General features: G+C 59.1%; 2 protein-coding genes across 9 annotated transcripts; one reads left to right on the top strand and one right to left on the bottom strand.

Moving 5' to 3' along the window:
- The first annotated feature begins 795 nt into the window (after positions 1–795).
- On the top strand, positions 796–7,645 carry CLBA1 (clathrin binding box of aftiphilin containing 1). The gene is given in 7 exon segments (XM_082450846.1): positions 796–902; positions 1,334–1,499; positions 1,501–1,995; positions 3,124–3,269; positions 4,765–4,894; positions 5,890–5,994; positions 6,898–7,645. Coding segments are annotated over 6 exon segments (1,080 nt in total). The 5' UTR covers positions 796–902; positions 1,334–1,460; the 3' UTR covers positions 7,063–7,645.
- Positions 7,646–9,225: 1,580 nt separating this feature from the next.
- Positions 9,226–21,754, bottom strand: CDCA4 (cell division cycle associated 4). 8 transcript variants are annotated; one of them, XM_082450840.1, is made up of 5 exons: positions 21,653–21,709; positions 17,038–17,153; positions 14,947–16,662; positions 14,793–14,852; positions 9,226–12,738 (listed from the first exon to the last, which is right to left on the bottom strand). In XM_082450840.1, exons 3-5 carry the CDS (start codon positions 14,971–14,973, stop codon positions 12,058–12,060), a joined length of 768 nt encoding a protein of 255 aa, XP_082306966.1. In that variant the 5' UTR covers positions 14,974–16,662; positions 17,038–17,153; positions 21,653–21,709; the 3' UTR covers positions 9,226–12,057. The 8 variants fall into 8 exon arrangements, with proteins under 8 accessions (XP_082306966.1, XP_082306971.1, XP_082306965.1 ...); XM_082450845.1 differs by lacking the exon at positions 14,947–16,662 and having other exon boundaries at positions 21,653–21,704; XM_082450839.1 differs by lacking the exons at positions 14,947–16,662; positions 21,653–21,709 and adding an exon at positions 17,253–17,363.
- Between the last annotated feature and the right edge of the window lie 768 nt (positions 21,755–22,522).

Raw genomic sequence — 22,522 nt, 5'->3', positions numbered from 1 at the left:
AGGTGATTCATGCAAACCGGACAGGGCCCAGGGAGATCCCCAGGAGGTCCCAGGGTGGAGAAATCTGAGCACGGAGGTAGACTGGGAGACCGCGTATGCATCAGGGCTTCAGCCGGGGCCTGATGGCCGCATCTGTGGAGGGCTGATTTAGGCAGATGGGGAAAGGCCTGGAGCGCCTGGGAAGGGAGCTAGCAGGAGGGCAGGGCTAGCCCATGAGTGCCCCTTGTCCTGGGGCAGGTGGCAGCAGGAGGGGCTGGTGGTCCATGGCCCAGACTGGCCCTGCTCTGCCTTGGGGCTGGCTGGTGACCAGGCCGAGAATCAGGGCACTACGTGGGACCCGATAGGGACGGGGTCGCGCCCCCGCTCCTGCCTGCCAGGAGACCCACGCTTGGAAGTACTAGCTTCTGGGGATTCAGGATTTGGCAAGACAGATGGCACAGCTACAGACATCCCCACTGCGGCGGGGCAGGGGCACGAGAGGGCATCCAGGGCGGCCCGGGTCGGAGGGCTGCAGCTGGGCGCCGGGGTCGGGGGGAAGGACGTTGGCGGCAACACGCGCCTGCTCACTCCCGGCCGCGGGGAGTGTAGGGCGCCCGCTCCACGTTGGGTGGCAGCACGAGGAGTCGTCTAATTAACCAGAGCCTCTTCGCGCGGCGGCTGAGAGGCGCGGCGGTGACGGGTCCCAGCAGGCCAGTCCGTTCCCTCCGCGCACAGAACGTCGCTGGCGCGGGGGCGGGGCCTGGCGCTGCCACGCCCCGCGCGGCGCCGGCGCACTGACGCCAGGGCGGCAGACGACGGAAGCTGCACAGTCGCGCGTCGTTGCCGGGCAACTTTCCGGCGCAGGCCGAGGAGACCCCCGGCAGCCTGCTGCGCCCGCGGGCGGAGGCGGAGACGTGGCCGAGGTGGGTGCGGGCCCGAGCCCGACGCCGGGGCCCCAGCGCGCCCCAAGTCCGCCCCTCGGGAGCCGTAGGCCAGGCCCGATCGTGGTCCTCAGCGGCCGCCTCGGACCCCCGCCCGCCCCGCGAGGGGACTACCCGAGCCCCCGACCCAACTCTCGGGGACCCCCGGGCGCCGCCCTCCCGCGGGCGCCCGGACTCTCCCCGGCTCTGCCAGACTGGGCCTCGCAGACCCCTGCCCACCGCGGCCGAGGCAGGACCCCGCAGTTCGTCCACCCTCCCAGGCAGTGCTGAGCCCCAGCACCTGGTTGGTCTCTAGGACACGCCCCTGTGCTGGACCGTTCGCCCAGACGCGTGGAGGAAGAAGCCGGGCAGCGGCTCCGGTCACTTTTCCCTGGGTGACCAGGCTGTGTATGCGGTCTGTGTCCGTTCCACAGCGACAGTGGACCCACACCAGGCCATCCGTACTCCCGAGGGAGCCGCCGGCAGCTGCTGGGCAGTGGGCGAGCAGGCAACCCCCTCGGGCCCTGTCCAGCCCCGGGCAGCTCGCGCACAGCAGTGTGCATGTCTCCTGAACATCTTCCCATCGCGTCTATGCGGGCTTGGCGGCACCAACATGCAAGGCCAGCGGGAGCTGGGGGGAGCACCTGGCCACATGCCCCCTCGCTGCGCGTTTCTGAGTGACCTCGCAGAGCAAGCAGGCGGGGTTTCCTTCTGCCAGGTTTCTAAAGACAGCGGTGCAGGCTCGGCACCTGGGAGACAGAGCGGTGACGCTGTCGAGTGGGCGAGTCCCCGCTCCCTCCTTCCCCCGCCGGATGGCGATGGGGAAGCCAGGATCTCTGGGCGCAGCGGAGAGGGCTTGTCTGCCTCCGCCAGTGGTCCAGACCTAGGGGAACACAGCGGTGCCTGGGGGGAGTTTGAAGGCTTTCGGGAATCCTCAGCCAGGTCTGAACAATTCTCTCAGTCCTTTGAGCTCCCGGAGAGGCCCACAGAACCTCAGCCGCCGAGAACCATTTCTGCCCAGGAGGAGCGTGGTTCTCGCCAATCTCACCAGGGTGGACCTGGGGTGACAGGAACCAGCGCCATCACACCTTCTGAGGTACTTCTAAAGTACTCGTCTTTGCCATGTTGCACAGGAAGTGTCTCCTATGTTTTGGTGGGCTGGCCAGGGAGGGGGTCTGCTTCTCTCCGGGCCTTCATCCCACCCCCGCCTTCCTTTCCCTCCACCTTCCTGAGGGGAGCGTCTGCCCACTCTCCATCAACCAGGCTGTGTTTTCCTGGCCCCAGTTTAGGGCATGGGGTGAAAGAGCATTTCATCTGAGTTGTCAATCTACTTATTTAGAAAACCTCACCAAGAGTCACATTTCAGTGTGCGTGCACTGACCGGGCACTGGAGGTGGCCTGGAGAGCCCAGGACTCGCCCCCTTGCTCCGCCCACCCTTCCTGCCCTGACCTCCAGGGTTTCCCTTCAGTGTGGCTTCCTCTCAGCCTCCTCTTTCTCTGCCTTCTCTTCCCAAACGGTTTCCCCCGAACACCGAAAGTGAGACAGACAAGGGAGGAGACGATGTGCTGGTTCTAAGGATGGACCGTTTGTTTTCTAAACCAGGACCTCTGACAAGATCCAGTCTTCGTACAGTTAGCTCTGCTTTAATGCTTGTTTTGAAGACAGGACTGTCTTCCAATGCGATTATTGTATCGGGAACAATTGAAGCATAATGTGAACTTTGCAGGAAACCCCAGGTGAATGCAGAAAACCACACCTGCTGAACTGAGGCCCATGTGAATATACACCACGCACACGCCCACCTCTCCCAGCCACCTCGGTCTACCAACACCCACCCTGACGTCAGACAACCCACCTTCCAGCACTTCACACTAATTCACAACCTGCAAACCTCTTTTCCAGGAAGGGCCATGTTTATTGTAATAGGAATGGATTTCTCAACCAATTAACACGTGGGAAACAGTGCTCACATTTTTATTGTGTGCATATCTTTTTTCCATGTGCCACTGATGAAGTTTATGACTATTGTCCCCTAATCACACTTTTCCACACACACTGGTTTCCACTGCACAATGCACAGTGCAGTGATTTTTAAGAACAAACATGTCATGTTTTAGTAGCAGCAACGGTATCTAATCATTTACAAATTTCATTTGTACCAAAATTATAAATTTGGAATAAGGTGACATGATGTGTGTATTTCTCCTAATTCTTCTTTTTCAGCCTATTGTCAACTATGAGAAGATTTTTAGGTTCGCTTTTCAAGAAGTACCAGTCCCACAGGCAACTGAAGATGTTTCCACCTTCGACCATTTCTTAGAAACAAGCAATGAAGAAAAACTTGGCCTTGAATCTGTGCATAAACTGTGGTAATGAACTTGAATTGGTACTCACATTTCTTCTGGCAGCTCCGCATTTATGCCTTTGGTTGATATGGTGGACGCATGGGGTCTTCCGTTTTTACCTCTATAGAGAGCTTTGTCCCTCCCGAGGTTCCGCCACCTGTGGTCCAAGGGTCGAAGGACCGGGTGGCACAGGTGCAGCGGCTCCTCCTTTTGGAACCATGTCCAGCCCCCCCCTCGCCCCCCACCAGCTCACCCGGAGCAAAGTGGGCCAGGGAGTGCCAGCTCCTCGGGTCTTGGTGAGAGTGCTGGGGGTGAGGGAGGGACCAGTGGGCTTGGGTGGCGGGCACAGGGGCTCCTGGGGGACTGGACCGAGTGACCCCCTAGTACCCTGGAGACACCCCAGCGCCCTGGAGACATTCTAGGCCCACCACAGGGTCAGCCCACCGCTGCTCCTGGGGCTGCCAGCAAGGCTGACACTCCCAGGGCAAGGTCCCTAAGGGAGATCGCAAAGGCACTTGTTTGTGGATGGCCATTTTCTAAGACACCCTTTCACTGAGCACTGAGTGAAAAACCAGTTTAGCTCGAATGGATGAAATAGCGGCTGAGCAGGCTGGGACCTGCTGGACCCAGGCCGCAGAGGGAGGAGGTGGAGGTGTGTGGGGGCTGACTTCCCTGGTCCCTGTGCGCTGCCGGGCAGGCGGGCAGGCGGAGACTTTGTCAGACAGCTCTGCAGGTGGGCTCTCCTAGGCTCTGGCGGGGGTCCGAGCTGGGGTCCCAGCCAGCGCCTGCCCAGAGCACTCTCCGCCCACCCCAGCAGAGGCCTGGGGACAGAAGCCAGAGCCTGGATGACCAGGACAGCCCAGGTGGCTGGTGTGCCCTCTGGGCATGCTGCTTCCCCAGGTCGTGGTCCAGGGCAGAAGGCGGGCCGTGTGATCCTGGGGCACCCGCAGGCACAGGTGGTCCTGAGTGTCGGGACCGGGCCGGGCTGGACGCTGTGGTGACACAGAGGGTCAGGGTTACTCTGGGGTGGTCTGGAAGCGACTCGGCACTTGTCGAGTCTGTCTCCCTGTAGCCATTTGCGCGCCTGCCACGCCTCCTCTCCTGGAGGCCAGGCTGAGCAGCAGGGCGGGGCTGCGGCTCACACTCGTGTTTATCCCTCAGGGCATCTGCTCCTCTCAGTTTCTGGACATCTCTGTGGTACCTGGCATGGTTCTAGGCACCTGAGATCATCAGGAAACAAGACTGCGGAATATCTGGCCTCCCAGAGCTTCTGCCCTCGGAGGAGACACGGGATGGTGAAATTGGTCATTCAGGCCAGGGCTGTGCTCTGTGGAGAGAAATAAAGCCGGGAGGAGGGGGCAGTGCTGGGCACTTGCAGGACAGTAGATGCTTGAGTAAACGAACAAAGTGGTGAGAAGCCGGGGCTCTGTTGTCAGAGTTCTGAAGGGTCAGGTGCCCTCTTTGCCTCCCTTCTGAAGGCCTTCTGGGCTAGTTTGTAATTAATGCCGCTCTTTTCCAGTTCTGAATCCAGAAAACTCTGGAGAGCTCTTCAGAACACCAGGACCGTGATGACTTCCCGATGCCTCTGGAGCGAGTCCCGTTGCCGGGAAAACTTCCTTCTTGTTCTCGGAATAGACGCTGCTCAGAAGGTGAAATGACCTGGGTGGAGGTGGGCTCCTGGGGGCCGGCTGGACCTTGAGCATCTCTGCCAGCCACGCTGTGCGCTGCTCCTGGACGGGGCAGGGGTCGGGCGCGCACCTGCAGCCGGGATGCTGCCGTCTCAGAAGGCGGGAAGGGCGAGCCAGGGCGCCCTCGTCTGGCTCCGGCAGCTCCTCGACGGGCCGTCAGGCGCAGCCCTGCCCTCGGCGCCTGGTGAAGGAGGTGCCCTAGCAGCGCAGTGATGTAGCAGCGCACTCCGCTGGGGGCCGCAGGGCGCAGACACGCCACAGGTGCTACTGGAGGCAGTGGGCTTGGGGGCCGGGGCTCCGGCGGGGCCGGCTCACTGTGAGGGTCGCAGGCGGGGGTGCAGGGGAGGTGTGGGGTCCACCGCCAGCCAAGCCGGAGCAGAGCGGTGGCCGGGGACGCGCTCGGGAAGGCCACGGCCAGAGGCCACGTGTCTCACTGAGACCCAACTCACAGCCACTTACACGCCATAGGGCTCGTGAGTCATCAAAGAAACGCAAATTGTAAGGATGGTCGTCTTTCAGGCACCAAGTTGGCAAAGGTCTCTTTCCATTTTTTAAGTATTATGGAAATTTTCAAAAGTGGAAAACACAGAAGGGGCTGGCAGGCAGGCCCCGGTGAACACGGGGGCACAGGGATGGTGGCCGTGGCCACACTGGCCTGGAGGGGGCCTGCGGGGCTGGAGAGTGACCCGGCTGGTGAGTCTCCGCGGGAGGGAGACAGTGGGGGGACGGGGGAGGAGAGGCGGCGAGGACCTCGGCTGAGAAGGGCACCGCGGTCCTTGGCCGGAGGGCCGCGTGAGCCGGGGTGGGCGGCTGGCAGCCCCCAGCGGAGCCCGAGTCGGGGCCACGTTGCCATTTTCCAGGGAGACGTGCCGCAGGGCCCAGGTGAAAAAAGGAAAACGGGAGAAAACGACCTTTTAATCTTCCTTCCCTCTGCTGACACTGGTTTACTTCCTCAGAGCCTTTCGGAGGGCCCGGGCCGCACTCTGGGAGACCCTGGCCTCCACGAGCCCGAAGAGCTCGGCTTCCGCCTGCACCGCTGCACAGCCCTGATCCAGACCAAGGTGAGCGCCCGGGACGCCTGGGGCCTGGGTCTCGGGTTCCAGTCGCTTCGATCCTTTAACTCTCATGGGCTCGTGAGAGTCAGAGGGGCGGCAGGCGGGAGGAAGGCAGGCGGCCTCCGTCCTGCAGCCCCTCTGGAGGAAAAGCCTCTTCCGGGAACCGGGTCTCCCGCCCACCCTGGGACCACGTGTTGGGAGGGGTGCGCCGTAAGCAGCCCAGCTCCCGCGGGGCGCGTCCCCACCCCCGCGCCCCAGGACCCCGTGCTGCCCGGATGTGGAGCTGGCTCTGCGCGCCCCCCGCCCCCAGGGAGAAGGCGGGACGGCACAGCGTGGAGTGTGGGGTGCCACGCAGGGGGCGCTGAGGCCAAGGGCCTGATCCGGAGCTGGGGCGGCAGGAGGGCGTGGAGGGAAGGGGCTCCGGTGTGAGTTGGCGCCGCCCGGCTGGCGGGAGACGGGCACAGGGGCCACCCCTCTGCTCTGCGAAACCGCGGGGCAGGAGGCGGAACCTTCTAGAGGCATGTGCCTGGGGCCGTCTTAGAGCAGCAAGACAGAAACGTCCCCAGCAAGCACCCCACCCCCACCCCGGGCAGCCCCTGCGGGGCCCGCAGCGCGGCCGTTCGTTGGGAATGTCCCTGGGGCCACCGGCCGGGTGGGAGGAGGACAGGAGGCCGACACGGCCCCGGGGCAGAGCGGGCCCTGCTCACGGCGAAGTCCCGTTTGCTCCGGGAGAAGCTGTGGCTTCTGTCCCCGCGCGCCTCTGTGGTGGCAGCACGTGGGGAGGGGCGCAAGATGAGGGGAAGGAGACGCCGCCAGAGACGGGCCGGGGGCCCAGGGCAGGCGCGGGCGGCCGGGGGCGTCTCTGGGGGCGCGCGTGCTCTCCCCGACCTGTCCCTCCTCTCTTGCCAGCTCTCAGGGACGCCGGGCGGCAGACAGGGCAGGCTGATCACATACAGCCTCTTCCTCAAGACCCCCGTACGCGGAAATGGGCAATACATCACAATTCCAAGGAAAAAGAAGATTTTCACTCCTCGTAACCTAAAGATGACATTGTTTAACAGTGACGTTTGCTAAAGCGGGAGGACTTTGTGTCTTGATGAGGGATTTTACGGTTTCTTACCGGTTTGGTTTGGTACTGGAAACCAGAGCTATTTGGTGGAGGGGTGGTCCATATCAGGGCTGACGCTTTGATGGGGGGTGTGCCCCTCGGCAGAGCCAGTCACCAGGAAGGGGGCACCCGGGTCCCCAGGAGCCCCACCCCAGCCTGGCTCCAGGGACCCTCCCCCGGGAAGGTGTTGCCAGCCTCTGAGGGCACCTGTGCGGGACCCCAGGCCTGGCTGCCTGGGACCCCAGGGTGGCTTCGCACGTGGCTGGAACTGTCTGTCACCGGGAGCAGCCGTTCAGGGACCCGGGAGGCCCTGCGTGCGTTGCTGCCACACTGGCCCCTGGCCTGGGTGTCCACGTGGCAGGGCACTCACAAGGGTAGGTGCTGTTTCCGCAAAGCAAGTGTGCTCGCCTGCCCGGTGCCTGGGTGCCTACCCAGTGGTGATGTCTGCCTGCCGGCAGGATTCAGCTGAGAGAACCCCTTATGACCGCAGAGCCCAGCAGTTGGCACTGACTTTTGTAAAATTTTATTAAATAACAACAGCCTGGACAAGCTGTGTTCTTGCTGAATCACCGGCTCTGTGGGGACTGGTGCTGGAAACCCTGGCAGGCAGCCCTTCCAGTGCCTCAGGGAGGCCTGGGGATTGAAGGCTGGCGGGGCCCGGCACACGCACAGCAGGACCCCGGTGTCACTGTCCCTCCAAGGCCACTGTCGAGTCTGGGAGACCACAGCCGGGGGCAGCCTCAGACGCCAGCTCCATCGATGGAGGTGTCAGACCCAGACAGAGGCCAAGTGGGGTCACAGTGACCAGCAGATGTCACCTGTCACATGGGAGAAGGAGGTGGCTGGCTGTCACCTGCACCCCAGCACCCTCGGCCACTCCACAGACCACCTGTGGATCTGAGCCTTTGTTAAGAGGTAACAGATTTTGGGGGGCTGTATGTTTGGGAAATCTGCCTAATTTCCATTTTCAGCCAGAAAGAGGTGGGAATTTGGAAACTGCTTTCTGCCATGCTGCTTCCGTCAAAGGGGAGCATCCACTCTGGGGTCTCCCGGGACCCCACCGGCAGAGATCACCTGGGCCGTGCCATCGTTTCCCAGCCTTTGGTTAAAGTTAGACGTGACAACCCAAAATATGCCATTCTGCCTCCCCCCCGAGATTCAAACTCAGATGCTGTCATTTTACTGTCCTCACAGCTGCCCTCCCTGCCCCCTGGCTGCAAGCCGAGCTCTCCCCTCCCCTCGCCGGCCCAGCGTCCAGCTGGGTCTCCAGCTGCTCCTCACGGGAGTCCCAGACTCCACAGGCCCCAAATCCGAACTCTTCCCCGACCCCGCTCTGCTCTTCCGCCACCCACCCAGCTCCTCAAGCCAGAAACCACTGCTCCCCTCCCCCTCACTCCCCGTCTAATCAGACATCAAGTCTGCCTCTGATTCTGTGTCCTCATGTCCAGCCCATGTGCTTGAGGAGGGGGCTTCTTGAATTGGGAGAGACAGGCTGGCACACGGTTAAGTGCTGACTGGTCACCTGATTCAGACGTACAGGGTGTAGGAGGCGGTCACTCCCACCCTGAGCAGAACAAGCCCAATCAATCAGCTACCAAACCGTGGTTGAAAATGAACACGGTTAAGACTACAAGGAAGTCTAAAATACGTACTGAAGTTAGGCAACAGAAGAGGCCCACAGCCGCTCTCATCACCCCAGCGGCGAGCGAGGAGACTGTCAGCTCCACGCTGGGCCAGCAGGGTCCAGTCCCGAGCAGCGCCAGCGGCGGGCAGGTCTGGGCCCATCCTCCAGCCCAGGCGTGAGGGGCAGAGCTGCAAGAAATCCCCCCCGAGCAGAGGCAGCTCTCGCAGAAGTGGGGGTCGGAGAGCAGAGAGAAAGCCCCTCTGGCGGGCACTCTGGGGTTTCTGCCACCAAGTCTCAATCAGCGTCACAGAGCTGGGTTCAGAGACACAGGCCTGGAGAGACCTTGGCCATTGTGTAAAAAGGAGCCTGGCTTCCCTGATGCCTCCACGCTAGGGAAGGGGTCCTGAGTGACCACACAGACGGAAGCCGAGAGATGCCCAGGGACCCAGTGTTGGAGTCGGCCAGCCCAGGAACCAGCCACATGGGGGAGGAAGCAACAGACAGCCAGGAGGACACGTGACAACGTTTCTTCTAAAAATGAATGACGCGGAAAATACAACGTCAAAATATGGAGGGAAGCAACGCAAGCAGTGCTTAGAGTGGAATTCACAAACTCCAGAAAAGTAACAGAACTGGGATTCATCACTGCCTGACACATCTCAGTACTTCAAGCTGCATTGCCTACGAGCGTTTTCATCACCTTCTCGTGTGATGATCATCTCGTCTCGCTTACTGTCCGCAAAGATAGGCCGATGTATGTTTATTAGCGACGGTGCAGAAGTCTCAGTGTGAGGACCCGCCGCTGGCCAAGGCTTGTCCCTTGGGCTGTCCTCAGGGCTGGGAACCCCTCCGCAGTCTTTCCTTTCGAGGCCTGGCTGCTGCCTCCCTCCACGAAACCCCACTTCCCCTCCTCCCTCCACGTGCTCCGGGGACATCGGGCCCTGCGGACAGCAGCGAGCGAATTCCAAGTCCTTCCGGGGGAGGAGCTGGCCGGAGCTCAGCTGTGCTCAGAAGCAACTGCAAACACACACCATGACTCGCTCCCCACAAACCCAGCTTCCTTACCCGGAGCCCAGGACCAGCCCAGGAGAGGTGGTGGGGTGAAGGCAGCAGCCTTCCTTTTCCAAAGTTTACAGACACGTGACCACACGCACACGGGGGTTTAAAGCCCCGCCCCGCCCCGCACTTCCATATTCAATTCAAATCCATCGTCAGCAACTGGCCACCTGCCTCTGCTCCTCTCTGGAAAACTCTGATGCTTCCAGAGGAATCGGTGTCCAGCGGGGCCCTACCTCGCCCTGCCCGGGACGTCTAGGCCATCAGCACCTCAAGGGAGCTGCGGAAACGAGTGGGTGGCTGGAAAGAACCCGAGGAGCAAAGGGAGGAAGGAGGGGTCACTCGCAGGGGCAGAAAGGAGGCTGGGGTCTCAGCCTCTCAGGGCATGGGGACCCTAAAGCCGAAGCCTGGCTATAGGCGCTGCCCGCTCCCCACCCTGAGCCCTGCCTGTATCATACTGCGGAAGGCTGCCAGATAAGACACTGTAGCTACCCTGAAACTGAGCAAATGTTTTAAAAAGATAGAAATGCCATAAAGACACAAAATACCGCTTTAGGTTTGTTGCTTATAAAACATACTTAAGCTACTTTCCACAAGGAAATACTTTCAAACTCTGAAGGAAGCAACCCTTGGATGTTGAGAGCCACAGCGTGCCTCTCACCCACAGCTTCCTGACCAGGCTAGGCTCCCACCATCGGCCCAAATCCAAGGGCGCTGTCCCTCACCTGTCTTCTGCCACAAGAGCTGGGGTGGGGAGAGTTGCCTCAGAGCCCTGCGAGGTCAGATGATGAAGTCGTCCCACCGCCTGCCTGTCAACAACCCACGGGGAATCCCTTCGCAGCCCCACAGTCTCCCTTAGATAATCTGGCTGAGCTCAACTAGGGTAAAAAGACCCACTCGAGGACTACGACATGGTAGATAATTGACAACACATTTCCACTTTGTTGGATAATTTAATAAAATGAGGTGCACACCACTGACACTAAGAATGACATATGCGCAAAAGAAAACAACCCTTTTTGGCTAAGGGCTGGAGAAGGAAGAAAAAGCACGAGAAACGGGAAACGTGGGGTGGGTGTGCAGAGAGAGTGCAGTCTCACTTGCAAACAAGTGAAAAAGATCTAAAAGTCGCGGGCGGTCTCGGTGCCTGGGGCAGGGTCACAGGGCACACACACCACCCAGCCAACCCCACCGTCAACGACCCTCAAGATCGAGGGCCCACAGATGACATGTGTACAGACTTCTTTAACCCTAGACTTAAATTTATGCCACCACTCTCCAATCCAGTGGTGCACGGACACGCGCCTTCCCCAAACACACTGGCACACTGGCCCTGCTGACGCGGGTCCAGCAGCCCGGCCAGGCAGGGGCACGCGGAGGGCAGCATCTTCGGGAGGAAGGTCAGCTGTGCTGGGAACCCGCGCAGGAGGGGCCCCGAGTCACAGACCCTCTGGAGGCACCGCCCAAGACACCTCAGGGCGCGCATGATCTCCAGGTAGACCGTACCTGACCGTCGGCTCTGAAGACACTTATACATAAATAGGCATAAATAAAACCCTCCAAAATCTACACTGAAGTCTAACTGAGACGTGGCTCGCACAGCAGATCTGGTAAAGGCACCACCGTGCAAGGCCTTCAACTCTGACCTCGCTCTGACCGCAGCAGTGGGTATGGGCAAGGCTCACACCCGAGTCTAAAGTGGAAATCACAATGTGTGGACACTGCAGACTCAGGGCAGTGACGCTTGTTGGAAAAAGAACAGTGTGTGTTAAACCTTAAAAAAAATGAAATACACCAACTGCAACTGTTTAGGTTATAAAAGTTTCTAATGTAGCAGCAGAGAATGTTTATAGAAAAAATATATTTTTAAGAAAATAGCTAAAAAAATCTAAAGTGATAAAAGTATTAAAAGTTTAAAAATATATCTTAAGACAAAATATTGCCCAAAACATATAAAACTTAATTTTAGAAAATTCACCTATCTAAAGTTGGATGAGGCTGGATGCGGAAGGGGGCTGGCATCCTCCAGCGGGGCTGTAGCAGGACACAGACGAGGGCCCAGGGCAGCCGCGATGACCGGCCTGCGGGAAAGCAGCCCAGCCCTGGGAGGGAGGGAGAGAGGGGGGAGCGGGCGGACCGGATGCTGTTCTGGGTCGGTCTCCTAATCGCAGACAAACCAGAGGCCAGCCCCGGCTGCAGGGCAGCGGGCACCCACACCCCCAGCGCGCCGGCTGCTTTCGTGGGCCTCGCAAACACATCTGCTGTGTGCCGCGGCCGCGGCTCAGGTCTCCACCAGGATCTCCACCACGTGGTCCAGCTCGCCCAGGTCCGACTTGCAGCCGGCACTGGGGGACGGGGCGGCCGTGGCGGCGAAGGCCTCCAGCCCGTCCTGGCCCGACTTGGCACCGCCCACCATGCCGGTCAGCACGGCGTCCAGGTCGTAGTAGGAGCCGTCCACGTCGGAAAACAGCTCCTGCACCGCACCGGGGCTTTGACTCTCCAGTGTCTCAAATATCTGATCGAGCGACTTGTGAAAGCTTCCTCTGTTTTCTCGAGGACCGTCCCCGTCCCAAACGCCACCGGGAGGGGCCCCGGGAGCCTGCGCTGCTGGGACCACTTGGAGCTCAGAGGCCGGGTCTCCGGGGTCAGGGGCTGGGCGCGCCCCCTCCCGCGCCGAGCGGCACAGGATCTCCGTGGACACCAGGCGGTCGCGTGACGCCCGCCCCGCGGTCTGGGGCACCGGCACGCACCAGCTCCCGTCCTGGGTCATCTCCTCTTGGATCTGCCGGACCGTGTTGGCGATGAGGACCGAACGGCACAGGTTGGGCTCCACCAGCATGTGGCACAGCTGGAGCTTGACCAGCGACATGTCCAGGAGCGACTGGCGCTGCAGACTGTACGCGGGCGCGGCCTCCTCGTCCTCCGCGCACTTCCTCTTCAGCCCTCGCGCAAACATCGTGCCCTGCGGAAACCGAGAAAGATGCCGTTGAGCCCACTTCCGGGTCCCCGCAGACCCCGCCCCAGGTTCAGTCTCAACGTCAGGAGTGACCCACGCAGACAGGGGCGCGGGACGGGGCTGAGGGGCAACTCCAGGCGGCTGCAGCCCCTGCGCGCCTCTGGCTCAAGCCCAGACACAGAGACCCTGTAAAGGCTGTTCTAGACGCCACCTCTAAATCGCAGCGCAACCGTCTCCATCAGAAAAGATAAATGGGGCTTCCCTTGTGGCGCAGCGGTTAAGAATCTGCCTGCCAGTGCAGGAGACAAGGGTTCGAGCCCTGGTCCGGGAAGATCCCACATGCCGCGGAGCAACTAAGCCCGTGCACCACAACTACTGAGCCTGCACTCTAGAGCCCGCGAGCCACAACTACTAAAGGCCGCGGGCCCTAGAGCCCGTGCTCCGCAACAAGAGAAGCCACCGCAATGAAGCCTGCGCACCACAATGAAGAGTAGCCCCTGCTCACCGCAACTAGAGAAAGCACGCGCGCAGCAACAAAGACCCAACGCAGCCAAAAATAAATAAAATAAATTTAAAAAAATAATAAATGGACCAAAAATAGCATAAATGCATTTTAAAGAGCTCGGCTGAACGGGAACACCGACTTTCCGAGTGTTGGCGCCTGGGAGGGAGGAGTTTGGGCACAGCACGGGGGCCGCGGGCAGGACGGGGGCCTCGGCTCGCTGGTCGCTGGCGCTGGCGGGCTGAGTGACGCGCAGCCGGCTGACTGAGGGGTCCTGGCCACCAACAGCCGTTCCTGCACGCAGGCGCAGGCTCCTCAGTGCTTTCACCAGCAGGGGGCCCCCACGCGTGCCACACAGCCCCCCTGAAAAGCTGTGCCCCAGAAGTTTCAGGGGAGATGCCGGACCTGCAGGGAGCCCCCGGGGCACTGGCGGAGCAAGCCGGGACGAGCGCTCTCCCGCCAAGGGCGGGCTCCGCCAGGCTGGGCTCTGCCTGCTCGACTAGGCCACCCGCCCGGCTTCCAACTCCTCCCCTCCCTCCGTGTCTGGAAGGCCCAGGCCCAGGGGCGGGGTCCTCACCAGGGCTTGGGGCAGCCTACGGCCACCCAGGCGGCATCACTCAGAGTGGACTCCGCACCAGCACCACGGCGTGACGCTGCTGGCTGGTTCCTGGGCCTCACCCGGGCCGATGCCAATCGGATGCAGCCAGCTCGCTGCACCTCAGCTCCCAGAGGCAAAAGTACAAGGAAGCTGTCCCTCTGAACAGACTCCAAGTTGGGAGACCTTCGGGGAATTAAAAAGCGGAGCAAGAAAGGGCCCCAGCATTCCCCCCACAAGCACCCTGGCGAGGTCTGTCCTTCCAAGCACAAAGTTAAGTTATAACGCATGAACTGTCTCTCTTTTCAAGTTCATAAAGTAGATAAACATTTTTATTTCAGATAATCCATTTGAGTTATCCATCAAGAGGGTTAGAATTTTTTTTTTTTAGTAAATTTATTTATTTATGGCTGCATTGGGTCTTCACTGCTGGGTGCGGGCTTTTCTCTAGTTGCGGCGAGCAGGGGCTACTCTTTATTGCAGTGCGCGGGCTTCTCATCGCGGTGGCTTCTCTTGTTGCGGAGCACGGGCTCTAGGCGCGCGGGCTTCAGTAGATGTGGCACGCAGGCTTAGTAGTTGTGGCTCACGGGCTCTAGAGCACAGGCTCAGTAGTTGTGGCGCACGGGCTTAGTTGCTCTGCGGCATGTGGGATCTTCCTGGACCAGGGCTCGAACCCGTGTCCCCTGCGTTGGCAGGCGGATTCCTAACCACTGTGCCAACCAGGGAAGTCCCAAGAGAGTTAGAATCTTTTAAATATGCTAATTTTTGGATTTCCTTCTTTAAAGAAAACCAAAACCATCCCGTGGCCCCCTGTGGCTGCTGCTGGCCTATGACTGCGGCGTGGCCAGGGGCTCTGGGACCGGGTGGCAGCGCCTGTGCTGACCGGCTGATGGGAAGCTCTGTGGTGAAGGAAGAAGCGGCCCTGCCCCCACCTGCCCCCAGCCCCGCCAGCCGCAGCCTTACACAGACGGAAAAATGTCCCCTGTCGTCTGAATCTCCTTTCAAGGTCGCAGCTCTCACCTCCTGTGTATTTAACATTTAAAAAACTTTTTAAAAGTGACTTCTTGGGCATTTATCCCAAAGAAATGAAAACCAATGTTTGTACAAAAATATGTACAAGAATGTCCACAGCAGCTCCACTCATAAGAGCCCCATACTGGAAACCAAGCCCTTCAAGCCGGGAGAGGCTGCCACTCAGGTGCCAGCACACAGCACGGAGGAGTGACCAGTGGCTGGGGGACTCGGATGGGTCTCAAGGGGGTCATGCAGAGCGAGAAAGCCAATCTCAGAAGGCTGCCCAGGGCAGTCTCCACCTCTGTAAGGACCCTAACACGACAGATGGGTGCGCGGCCAAGGGTGAGCCCAAGGGGCTCTCTGGGGCGAGGACATGGCTCCGTGTGGGGACCACGGTGGGGGGTCCAGGAAGTGCTACGTGAGCTCCGACTGCACAGAACCGCACATAAGCGCGCACGCACGCACACTCACACACACACACACACACACACACGAATCAGCTCTGTGGTTGCTCGGAAGCCAGTTTCCTGGTGGGGATGCGTGTCTGGGCATCTCACGCAGACGCCCACGCTGGGCGGCAGGGCGAGGATGCACCTCCAGGACGCTTCTTTACAACCGCCCCTGGACCCGTAACTATTGATATTTCAAAACAAAAAGTTTAAAAACTAAGTGACTATAGCTCATTCCCCTCAAGACTAATTTCCCCAGAACAGCAAACAGGTCTAACTTATCAACATAACCCCGAGGCCACAGCCAATCGTAACACTTGCACACACCCGCTTATTAACTGTCTTTAAGTGAATGACAGTGCAACCGGGCAGGACACCATGGGGGCCTTCCCGGTACAGGCCTTCCCCCACAGCCTCTGCTTTAGCTCCTCTCCGAAGTACCCAGATGATAGTAATTGATGCACATTTCCTGAAGTTGTTTTGCAGATGTGAAAACCTCCCCCACCAAATGGAAGACGTTAACCACTTGATGGCCAGGAGCGAGCGCGCAGCCCCAGGCCTCCCGGAGCCTGAGGACTGGTCCTGCGAACCCCTGTGACAGCGCCCTGTTCCCTCAGCATCAGCCAATCAGAAAATCGTGCACGACCTGATCGCGTACCCTGCGACCACCCCCCCCACCCCCGCCCCTTCCCTCGCCCAGCCTTTAAAAATGCTTTGCCGAAACCTTCGGGGGAGCTCGAGGCTTTTCCGGGCAGGAGCCACCTCGTCTCCGTGCAGGGCCTGCAATACACCTTTCTCTGCTCCAGACTCTGGTGTTTCAGTTTGTTTGGCCTCAGTGTGCATCCGGCACACGAACTTGCGTTTACAAAAGCAGCAGCTTACCACCAAAATACAGGAAAAATACTTCAGTGACTTCTAGTAATAAGGGATTCAGGTTTTTTGTCTTGGCTACAAATTCAACTTTTACAGTCTTTTCCCCCCCAGTTACTTGTGTAAAAGTCACTGGCTTAAATTGTCTAAGCATATTGAGAATTACTATAAATTATGTCAATAAAGACGTAATTTATTTATAATATAAATTAATTTATAATTAACTATAATTAATTTATAATTCATATGAATTATGTCTATAAAGAGACACCCTGTGTTGGGGTGAAAAAAATTAAGTTTCAAGGGTTCCTCTGTGGCAAGTTAATCACCTCTGGCTTTTAGCATCTTTTCGACCAAACCTAAAATCCTGACTCTGCACAGCGACCAATTTAATTTAGGGCCCAGGGACTTCCCTGGTGGTCCAGTGGTTAAGACTCCGCGCTTTCACCACCAAGGGCCCAGGTTCCATTCCTGGTCAGGGAACTAAGATCCCATAAGCCCTGCAGCGTGGCCAAAAAAAAAAAAAAAAAAAAAAGATTATCTAAGGCCCAAACCAAACTCCCTCGAATAACACAATTAAGCCTGAGTTTACCGACAGAGGAAGTCGAGCCACCCTCCACGGGCCCCATGCAGCTCAGGTCAGCGGCCACTCAGGCTGGCGGGGTCGGGCCGGAGACCAGAGCTGACCCACAGCCAGGAAACCCTGGGACCCCACCTCCCTTTCCTCGAGGGGTCCTCAGAACGCCCAGCCCACGAATTCACGAGTGGTCAACCCAGGGGGAGCCCCGGGGGCTGAGCTCAGGGCCGGCTGCAGCTCGGTGTAGTCAATACCTGGGGCAGCACTGCCAGGAAAGAAGGGCAGAGGGCAGGCTTACGGCTATTCGCTCTGAGAGACGGAAGGGACACAGCGATGACACCCGATCCGCCTGGGACACCCAGCCACCATCACAGGAACCAGCCCAGGAAGCAGCCCGCTCCCTCCGCGCCAGACCTGCAAGAAGTCAGACCCCCATCTCTAGCGACAGCCCAGGAAGCCCCACCACTGCCCTGTGACATCCCCCCCAATGGCCTGGCTTGATCAGTAACCCACGGCTTCCACGGTCTTTGCGCTCGCTTCCGACTGAGGACCAACCGGAGAAAACCAGACGTGCCCCAGCCATCACAGTGGTGCCCAGGTCTCGCCGGCCGTCCAGCTTCCCCAGCCCCGCAGCCCCCATCAGGACCCCCGAGCCCCCTCTCCCCTGCTGCCCGAGTCCCTGCTCAGCCCGGTGGTGGTAGTGGTGGCGGCGGCTCCCTGGCCGCAGCAGCTTGGAATAAACAGCCTCTGCTCTCCTCGCGAGGCAGCCTTCGTTCACCTCCACAGTCACTGCAGATAATCGGGAAAGAAGCAGAAAGCACAAGACAAAGACACTCGGGAAGCAGTCATCACGCCGGCTCCCAGCGCTTCCCGAGCATGTTCTCCTCTGCGTGTTTGAGTCTCGGCAAGTCCTGCTTTCCTTGCTCACCACACCTTCCCTGTTACTCAGAACTTTACCACCACTTCTGACAGCCGCGAGTCTGTCCCAACATACAACGCCCTGATCATACTGACGGCTTACCCAGGGCTCTGCCCTCCCAGCCTTCCAGGCGGGTGGAGGCGGCCCTCATAGCTCCAGCACTGACTCCTCAGTGCATCTGCAGGGCGAGGGGCAGCGCGACTTTACCAAGCTGCCTTCAAGGAAGGAGGAACCAATTCTCCCTCCGCCATTTCTCCTGCACTGATGTGTCACAGCTGCTAGGGAGCTCCCCCTGCGCTTCACCGACGGTCCCAGCCCCAGCTAGACCCTCCCCGACCACATCCCTACCCCTCCCACCCCACACAGCACTTCTGCCTGCTCGGGCCCCCCCACCAGCCGGTTTCACCACCCGACATAACATTACTTAAGACTGAAAATCAGCCAGCTGAATGGGTGAAGTGTGGTGTATCTGACAACGGGACACCACTTGGCAAACAAAACCCACCATGAGACGCAAGGACACGCCACGATGGATCTCAAAACACCACGTGAATATGAGTAACAAAGCAAGAACAGGAACACAGGGACCGTACTGCTATGTATATGAACTCACTGAACAGGCAAAGCTAACCCAAGTTGTTGCCACTGATGAGTCACGACTGGCGGGAACTCCCTGGGACGGTGGGAATACAGCCCCTCCAGATGGGCGCCTGGGTCACACGAGAGGATGCATTTGTCAGAATTCACTGAACTGCACAACTAACATCTGTTCGTTTCACTGCATCAAATTATACCTTCATAGTAAACAAAAATGCATCAATAACCAATGTGATGGGGGTGGCTACCACATTAAATCTAAATACCTTAGATACTGCCCCCCCCGGCGCCCCAATGGGCAGGCCAGAACACATACAGGCTCCAAGTCAGCCCAAACTACTCCCCACAAACGTTCCAAAGCCTAAGCGACTGTTAATTTGTGCCACACTCCACAAAGAAGATGCTGGCCGACTTACATCTACGGAAGGGGGCAGCCCGTGGACAGTGCCCGCCACCCAGAGGCTGGGTGAGTGGGTGGGGTCACGATGATCTCAGAAGGTGGCCTGCGAGGGTTCCCCCTCCTTAGACATCTGTGTCTGGGACAAAGTCAGAACAGAGCACGGTTCAGAAGGGACCCTGAGAGATGCTCAGGGCAGAGGTGGGGACCCAGAACCCCTAGGCTGGCCTGGTGGAGCACAGCTCCCTGCCCAGCAGTGATTGTGGCCGGAGGGCACTGAACCCTTCCAACACGGGGTGACACAAGGCCCTACGCCTCCGAGGCTGTCCTAACCGCAGAGCCTGACTCACCACTGAGTGCTGAACAAAAAAATGTTAGGCATTAGCCACCTCCGTCACCTCCACAGTCGTCTCGCCACATAGCTGGTTAAACACCCGAGGCCTACCGAGTCCCCACAGTTAGCATGTGCCACACAAAACCCTCCAACATCCCCGGACAGCCGGCCGCCAGGGTTGACCCCCGTGGCCGCACAGCACCGCCCTCAGACCTCCTCCAGACCAGGCGCAGGCCGGACAGAGGAACATGAAGACGGACAGACAGGTCAGGAGTTCCACGTGGCGGTGAAGATAGGGGGGGCACTGCACCCGCCCACCCCGAGCACTCCCAGCAGAGGGGACCCCAGTCACAGCCAGGTCCCCGTTCCTGAGCAGCTCTCACGCCACGTGGCCACCATCCCAAGAGCCGGTGGAAAATGCAGATCCCCAGATCCAGAGCAGCAGGGCTGGGGGCGCTGGGGATAGACTCGTCACCATGACCTTCAGCCACGGCCAAGCACTCTCGTGAGTTTCAGGTTTCTAAGGCAAATCAACATGAACACTCTCAGTTTCTGTCTCACTATCAGATTGGCTTTGAAATACTCATCAAAGAAAACTGAAGGCAGAGCAGGCAAAACAAAATTTTGAGAAGGCTGCCTCTGAGTTGTGTGGCGGTCACCCCTCCACTATCGCCTGTCTGCAGCTTTCATAAGCTAGCACTAAAAAGTTGTTTTCAAGTACTTTTTTTTTTTGGCTGTGCCGTGCAGCTTGTGAGATCTTAGTTCCCCGACCAGGGACTGAACCCGGGCGCACAGCAGTGAAAGCGCAGAGTCCTAACCACTGGACCTCCAGGGAATTCCCTCAAGTACTTTTGTTACTTGGAATAAAATACACAAACCTTCTCTGCCTGGGAATATGTTCTCCTAGCAAGTCGAGGGAAACTTCCAGCCCTCCTTCCAAGATAAAACCTGTCATTCTCTCTCTCCAAAAAAAAGAAAAAAAAAAAGGTCGTAACTGATTTTTTTATTCTGAATTTCTACTTTAATTATAATACATGGTGAAACTTGAAAATAAAGAGCAATTGTATGTAGGAAGTTCATATAATATTTAACTTAATTTTGTAAGCGGACAGTATCTTCTTTGGCTCATTTTAACATAACAGTAAACTCAGTCTGGCTGTTCTGTGTAAGCAACACAGGGCCCCACAAGAGGAAACACGGCGATTTCCAGCAGAGGGAAACCCTCTACTTGGACCACAGCTTCTCCCAGCAAACAGTTACCTGGTGGATGCTTTTCCTGGGAATCCTGCTTTGGGGACAATAAGCTTTTGAAAATGTAGAGCTGCGCTTGCCTCTGACTTGTGGAAGTGAGTGCCTGGTACTTCTCCCAGTCCTCTGACTGCAGCAGGATGTGGCGGAACAAGGAGCCCACTGAAGACAGCTCCCTTAGCAGCCAGGGCCTGGGAGTCCTCCTCCCCCCACATCCTGCTCCCCTCCCTGATGTCTGTCTCCACTGGACTGGGCAGCTTAGGCCAGCCTGCAGGGGAAGCAGACAGAGCGCCAGCTTCAGGCCACCCAAGGCTGGCATTCCTTGCTCCCTGATACCCCCTTGACCAGCTTAGAGAGAAGCTGGGTCTCCTACAGTATGGGGAGGGAAGCTATTGCAAAATATCCTTAACATTCCTTTTCAAAGCAATTAAAACTGAGACACAAAGTAAAAGAACCCAAACTGAACACTCGCAGGCATGCAGCCTACTACAGGGAGGCAGCCCTGCCCTCCGGGGTTCCAGAGAAAGGTGCCCCTGGCCGGGGGCCATTTCTGGAAGGCAGTATAGTATTGCAAATCCCAGTTCTGCTAAAAGGACCTAGGATGAAATTCAAGTGTTTCATCGCTAACACTCACCACCCACTCCTCGCTCTACAAGGAATGCAGATTAGGAAGGAAACCTAGAAACATGGACAGATGGGTGGATAAAAGGATGGACGAATGGATGATGGATTGGTGGACGGGTGGGTAGATGGGTGGATGATGGATGGAAGGATCGACCGGTGGGTGGAAGGAGGCGTAGAATGAGGGATGGATGAGTGACAGAGGAGCGGCAACTTGGTGGCACTGTGGTCAGGGCTGTAAATCCAAGTCGGCCAGACAAGTGGCTCCCCAGGGTCCCTACAGGTCTCCCAGGAGGGTCTTCGTGGGAACCAGGAGGAGCAGGAGGGCCTGCACTGACCCCTTCCAAGTCACAGGTAAGAAGACAATGTAGGGACTTCCCTGCGGAGGAGCCCAACAGACCCATCGTAACTGTTTCTCCTCTTAAAAAGAGCCCCCAATTAGGTTAAAGGCAAGGCTATATATTACTTTTGACTTGAAATGGTGCGGAACAGCCAAAGTTTAGTCTGCGGCAGCAGAGGGGGAACCCCAGGAGGCCGGTCACTCGTCGAGCTGGCGGGGGGCGCCGGTCATTGCGACTGCGCCCCCTTCTCCGACGCGCCCCCGGACCCCCAAGCCGCCCCCTCCCCCGGACTACCCCCAGCCACCCCCAACTCCCCAGGCTGTCCTCAGCCCTCCGGGTCCCCCGCCCCAGGCCGCCCCCCAAGGACCCCACAGGCTCCCAGGGTCCCCGACCACGCCGAGCCCTCCCGGGAACCCCGCCGCCGCACAAAGGCCCGGTCCCCGCCGAGAAGCTCACCTGGCAGCCCGCGTCCGCGCCGCCCGCGCCACCGCCGAGGGAGGGGCCGCCGGGAAGGGCGGAGCCGCCGGGGAGGGGCCGCCGGGGGCGGTGCCGCGCAGCGCCCACAATGGCTCACCGTGGCGCCGGCCGCCCCGCCCGCTGATTGGCCGGGCGCTGGGGCGGAGCCTCTGGTTCAAACCATGGGCGGGGCCTGGCGCCCGAGTTCCCGCGCGGCCGCGTTGGCCGTTGGGCCCGCGCCCTCGGCCGCCCCGCCCCCGGCGGCTCCCAGGTCTCCGCGCGCGGCCCCAGTGCGCCTGCGCTGGCCTCCGGAGGGTGGGGCTGGTAGGGCCGGAGAGGACGGGGTGGGGGAGGGGGAGAGGACGGGGTGGGGGAGGGGGAGAGGACGGGGTGGGGGAGGGGGAGAGGACGGGGTGGGGGAGGGGGAGAGGACGGGGTGGGGGAGGGGGAGAGGACGGGGTGGGGGAGGGGGAGAGGACGGGGTCGGGGAGGGAAGCCCGGCGCCTGTGCTCCCTGGACTGCGCGTCCCTCCAGGGGCTTCAGGTTTACCTGTAAGAAATGAAATCACAAAAGTCGAAAGGAGGGATTTCCGTGGTGGCTCAGTAGTTAAGAATCCGCCTGCCAATGCAGGGGATACGGGTTCGTGCCCTGGTCCGGGAAGATCCCACATGCCACGGAGCAACTAAGCCCGTGCGCCACAACTGTTGAGCCTACGCTCGAGAGCCCGCGCACCACAACGAAGAGCAGCCCCCGCTCTCCGCAACTAGAGAAAGCCTGCACGCAGCAACGAAGACCCAACGCAGCCAAAAATAAATTAAATTAAAAAGAAATGGAAAGGAGAGGAGGTTTCTTTAAAAAATAACTTCTTAA

Source organism: Balaenoptera physalus (assembly GCF_965194825.1).
Source record: "Balaenoptera physalus genome assembly, chromosome: 2".
In the NCBI taxonomy this organism is placed as follows: Eukaryota; Metazoa; Chordata; class Mammalia; order Artiodactyla; family Balaenopteridae; genus Balaenoptera; species Balaenoptera physalus.
This window is presented reverse-complemented; position numbering and strand designations above follow the sequence as displayed.

Bases quoted from the DNA above. Each gene is read 5' to 3' on its own strand.
- CDCA4 (XM_082450839.1), bottom strand. From the start codon at position 17,322: ATGGCTGGGGCACGTCTGGTTTTCTCCGGTTGGTCCTCAGTCGGAAGC. The intron at 17,154-17,252 runs GTGGGTTACTGA...GACTTCTTGCAG, and splicing joins GCGCAAAGACCGTGGAAGCC to GTCTGGCGCGGAGGGAGCGG. The intron at 12,739-14,792 runs GTAAGGCTGCGG...CGGTTTCCGCAG, and splicing joins GGGGACATTTTTCCGTCTGT to GGCACGATGTTTGCGCGAGG.